This window comes from Sphaeroforma arctica, assembly GCF_001186125.1.
Source record: "Sphaeroforma arctica JP610 unplaced genomic scaffold supercont1.4, whole genome shotgun sequence".
Lineage (NCBI taxonomy): Eukaryota > Ichthyosporea > Ichthyophonida > Sphaeroforma > Sphaeroforma arctica.
In genome coordinates this window covers 126,616-131,704 of record NW_014040554.1, presented here as the reverse complement: position 1 = coordinate 131,704, position 5,089 = coordinate 126,616, and the positions used below count along the sequence as shown (strand labels likewise).

General features: G+C 44.0%; 2 protein-coding genes across 2 annotated transcripts in view; one reads left to right on the top strand and one right to left on the bottom strand.

Moving 5' to 3' along the window:
- Positions 1 to 3,040, bottom strand: part of SARC_00163 (hypothetical protein) — a 5,530-nt gene extending 2,490 nt beyond the window's left edge. Inside the window, exons 1-5 of the mRNA XM_014306156.1 lie at positions 2,763 to 3,040; positions 1,962 to 2,047; positions 946 to 1,111; positions 624 to 700; positions 184 to 405 (exon numbers count right to left, since the gene is read on the bottom strand). Of these exons, the coding sequence (XP_014161631.1) occupies positions 184 to 405; positions 624 to 700; positions 946 to 1,111; positions 1,962 to 2,047; positions 2,763 to 2,904 (693 nt within the window). The 5' untranslated portion in view covers positions 2,905 to 3,040. The remainder of the gene's footprint in view (positions 1 to 183; positions 406 to 623; positions 701 to 945; positions 1,112 to 1,961; positions 2,048 to 2,762) is intronic.
- A 487-nt stretch (positions 3,041 to 3,527) lies between these two features.
- The window catches only part of SARC_00162 (hypothetical protein), a 6,530-nt gene continuing 4,968 nt past the window's right edge, over positions 3,528 to 5,089 (top strand). Inside the window, exon 1 of the mRNA XM_014306155.1 lies at positions 3,528 to 5,018. Coding sequence (XP_014161630.1) covers positions 3,668 to 5,018 — 1,351 coding nt within the window. The 5' untranslated portion in view covers positions 3,528 to 3,667. The remainder of the gene's footprint in view (positions 5,019 to 5,089) is intronic.

The window sequence follows — 5,089 nt, the reverse complement described above, 5'->3', positions numbered from 1 at the left end:
ATATATACAGAGTTTGTGTGTTTGTGTGCCTCCATTAGAAACATACAGGCATGGCCTTAAAAATCACAATACAATACACAATGTTTTATGTTATCTGATTCCACATAATCGACATACCGAACTCATTCACCATTTCACGTGGGTACACATACATATGAAATGCAGACCCGAATCTTAGCCTACCTTTCCGTCCAGCTCCAGACCATCCGGTCTTGTCAGCGGATCTCCTTTGTACACTATCCGACCGTTCTCGTGCACGTCTTGGATAGTACCATATACATACATGCTTGCATGTTGATCGGGTGAGAAGAGCGTAAACTGCTTGTGGCCTCTGAGCAGCACGTATATGTTGTCGTGGAAGTCATGATGCAGACCTGATGTCGCTCCTACTTTGCTGGCCCCCAGCTGCGTTATCACAAGACACAAAGGACAAATAAGGGAGTGAAAGGCATCGGGAATGGAATAAAACCTGTGACCTGATATACTCTCCGTACATTCATATCCATAAAAATATATCAAAACACACGCCGGTGGAGGCTACGGGATTGTTATATACCATCAGGTTTCTACCGGGTATAGTAGATCACCCTCCTATGTGAATTGATAGGCCCCCGCATACATACCCACATATTGACCTGCTGCGGTACCAGATTGCCAGATAGTCTCGGTCGCTCGGGAAAGTCCTCCGAAAGTCCATTCACTGCAGGCATACAGATAGTATTTACATAGTATTTACACACAGACGTGAGCTTTGACCACCCGATCATGTCTTACAGACGGTACGCAAAGGAGGGTTAGTTGCGAGCCATTTTCATTCCTGATGCTATCCCTTGCCACACCAATATTGCAGTGATACTCGGTACAAACTACGTCTTGCTACTAACTGCTCAACCACTCGGTGTGGTGGCACACACAGTAATACAGGTATAATACATAACTACTCACTCGGGTTGCCGAATAAACCCATAATGCCGTCTTCGAAAGGTATGTCTTGAGTAGTCAGATAGTAGTTCTGTGATCCGCTGTCAAGATGGTTCAATAGCTCTCCAAATGTCATCTCAACCTTTTCGTCGTCGCCGAATTTGCCTTGAGTGGTCTCTCTTCGTTCCACCTGTATTGGAAATATGCCAGTCCGCGATATCGATCGGTATGAGCGGTATATCTACCAGTATGCATATAATGAAAGCCATCGAAGCCCTCTGAGGTGACCACTACTGTCTATTGTACGGTAGGATGGCACACTTCCGACACACGATGCCCTACACACCATCGAATCTATCAACGCATTCCGCGGACTGTATTCGGGTGAAGGGCTCACAAACCCCTCGAGAGCGATATGCGCTATATGTACTTCAATCCATTTAGGTTTCTCGGCCATCTATGACTCGAGAAGCACAATGTGCAGGCTTCAGTCCGGCGCATTCGTTATTCTTATCACAAAGCACACACATTGTGCGCATTTAATACCGAATGAGTCTTCTACAATCACGGTCGCCGTTCCCGTTGGTCTTCGGTTCGAGCTGAATCACGACTCCACATACTGTCAGTAACCACGCGAAGCAAATTTACGAAGCAATCCTACATATGCAGAGCCGCAAAAGCATCAGTCAATCCCTTCGGCACACAGCATCATCCCAGCACAAGGCACAACCCACCATGTCCAACACCAATCAACGCTTAGTTCATTAACGTTAGAATTGAGTGATTAACAAACGCCACCTTCTTTCACGTAAGCACTTCTTTCCGGAGCACACTCTCTTAAGACATATGTAGTATCAATTCTGTGTGCTCACACGATACGATCAGCATGTTACCCATGCCTAAAGGATACTATGCACCAACCCAGCTCAATGGTAAAAGTTAGATATTTCACGAAGCACTTAGTCAGCAATCTGATGGCCCATCACCGTCACAGTCAAAGAAGCATTGTTAGTACATGAAATATTTACAGGTGCACATACCAGAAGTTCAGCGCTCCCCGCATGTTCTCGCAGATATCCGCCCGTCCACTGTTTAGTTCCTGCTAGTTGGGTATCGTCAAGCGTACCTACACACGACGTTAATAGTCGAAATTCATAGTGTGAGGATCCATATTACGCCCTGTGATTGCCAAAACAAACAAGCTTACCACACTAACTACACTAATTATCCGGACAGTCTCAAGTAATGTGGAGGCGAGCAAACTAGTCCGGCGTATGTTGTGGTGCAAAATCAATGTTGCAAAGAGAAGCTATCTGTCAACTATGTAGTGTCTTAGTGCCTTTTGCCATTATTATCTGTGCGATGCCTGACGTCAAGTAACGAATAACGTTCAAAATTAATTGATAGAATACACGCAAGGGTTTCCTATTGTTGATGTCTGTTTTCAAAGAGGAGCTATGTTGACAAATAGAACACATGACGCTGTGCAACAAGGTCGAAGTAGCATAATTTACCATAAGATTGTAGAAGCGGCCCAGTAACGTAATGCACTCGATACTACTCTGCAGCTGTTATGCGCTGGATAATTCACTTGCAAGCAAGGATGAATATTGGAGTATCAACCCATACCAAATTTTGCACATTGATAGGAAGATCACTAGGCGACCGGCGAGTAAAATGTGAGTGCAAACTACAAGACGATCCGTTAGATCGATATTCCTAAACCGGTATTCGATTCTTAGGTGTGGCTGTGTAGTCTACTTGCGCGAGTATTCGATTTTGGGAACAAACAAGATAGATCACCCGCATTTTCAGAATTAACCGCACAACAAGGTACGTACCTGATATGATGCACGGTTTCCTCAGAGCTATATATTGAGCATAGAATTGTTCCGGTGTGATATCAGCGAAGTTCACGCGATCGATGCTGGCATTGTCTTCCGGGACTGAGAACCCTGTGTAATTAGACTTCACAGTTGTCATGTTTACCCTTGCGAACTGTGTTTTAAGTCTCAGTTAGATTCTTAGCCGCTGTCCCTTTTCACGGGTACGTTATTGTAGGCAAACTAAGTACACAAGAGTCTCTCTCTCACTCTCTCCCCCTCTCTCTCATTCTCTCCCTCTACTCTAGTTCTACTGGAGAGAGAATATCCCACATATATATATATACTTTTTTTAAATAACAAACCCTTATCGCCGTGCACATGCTAAAAGAGCTCAAACTGAACAATTTAGTGCTCCACGTCACAGCGGAAAAGTGATGACAAACATTCCATCATTACTAATTTATAAATAGAATGCCATAAAAAAACTTTTAGACAAAAAAATATACCTGTGTATAGAGTATGTATGTATTGTATTGCAAATAAGCGTACAAGCGGACATATATACATATGCAATAAGGATGATATAAACGGCAGCGGTACTGTATAATGCACAGAAACGCATCTTTCGAAACACCCTTTGTGGATGTACAAACGTAAAAATAGAATCAACACAAAACAATACACACTTCTTGTCGCGCAACGCCTATCATTTGCAGAGCCTTTAGTTGTGAGTATCTATTCAACTCAAATTGTGATGTGACGGTACTACTACTTAACACCGTGGATATGTTCTGTGAATGGTTAGGCCTTTCATAATCTGCAGATGAATCAAGAATATATAATTCGTACACAACTATTTTGAGTTTCTGCAGGAAAAAAATCAGATATATCACATAAGTGAGTCTGTGGAGAAGTAAAATATGGGCGATATAATAGAGGAGAATACGAGCTGGGCAGATGTACTGGACGATGGGGATGTACAGCAACCTCCGTTTGAGTCCTTACACACTGTGTCAACAGATGGTATACTTGATAATGACGATCTGAGATCGACTAGAGATAACAGTAGTGGTGTCGACAGAGAGGGCGATACGAAGGGTTTTAGTACGCGCAGTGACGATAGTGGACCGTGCTATGAGAACAAGCTTGGTAGTGGATCTATCAAAGGCAATAATCACAACGATTACAGCAATCGGAAACAGAATACAGATCAGGACTTCGGCCAGGATTCGTGGCGCATCAGTCGCAATAAATCGGGGAAGCTGAATACGAATGCTAGTGTCAGGAACGGTATAGAAAGCCGGCTGGGGGATGCTCAGGATCACGACTGTCATGGACGACGTGATGGCAACGATACCTCCAATAAGCAGAACAGGTATAGTAAGAATAGGTTAAATAATGATAGACGTGGTGCAAAGACAAACACCGAGAATGATCATCATAGTAATGGGAAGGATGCACACAGTCGCAATCGAGATGTGTGGCGGGAGAGTGATAGGGGCGAGACGAGATACATTGGAGGAAGCAGCGACAATGACTGGCGAAGAAATGCAATGGGTAGCAGGGGGGCGGTTAGAGATAGTAGTCACAAAAGTCAATACAACAGGAATGGCAATGATGCATTGCATAGTAATGCGCAGGAAAGAGATCATAACAACAGTATATATGGCTATAGAAAAGCCATACATGATCATGGGACCGGAACTCATAATAAAGGTGGGGCTTATAAAGGGGCTTATAAAGGCGGATCAAATCATAATAGAAACACAGATACTCAACGGGGACCTGACGTGAGTGAAAGTGACATTCAGCAATCTGTGAATAGTGATAAAGGATATAGCGGAAGAAATAATGGCTATCCAGGATCACATAACAATAGGCGAATGACGGATGATAAGAATGGCTATGGTCAGCACAGCAACAGTGGTCGACGATTTAATGGGCACAGAAGAAGCCCAGAGAGACAAAGTAGGGACATTGGGAACGACGTTTCCAAAGGATCAGGTATCAGCAAAAATAATAATAGCGAGTTGAGCAGGACTTACAAAGGGCGTGGACAAGGAAATGGACACAGTCAAAAGTATACCAAAGAGCACGATGACAGATCTATGGCACGTTCCAGTAGGAGAGGAGACTATACCGACACGCCCCGGAGAAAAGACGATCTCGGAGATACTCTCATGGGCAAGAAGAATACGAGTAGGTCGCTCATTAGTATCCATGCGACGGTTAGGACGGCAAGCGCCGAACCGGCTTCTGGGTCTGACAAAGGTGTGAAACTAAAGGGATATGGTCGTTGATAGTGTGTACATACGTGGGCTCATCGATTATTAAGAGATGCA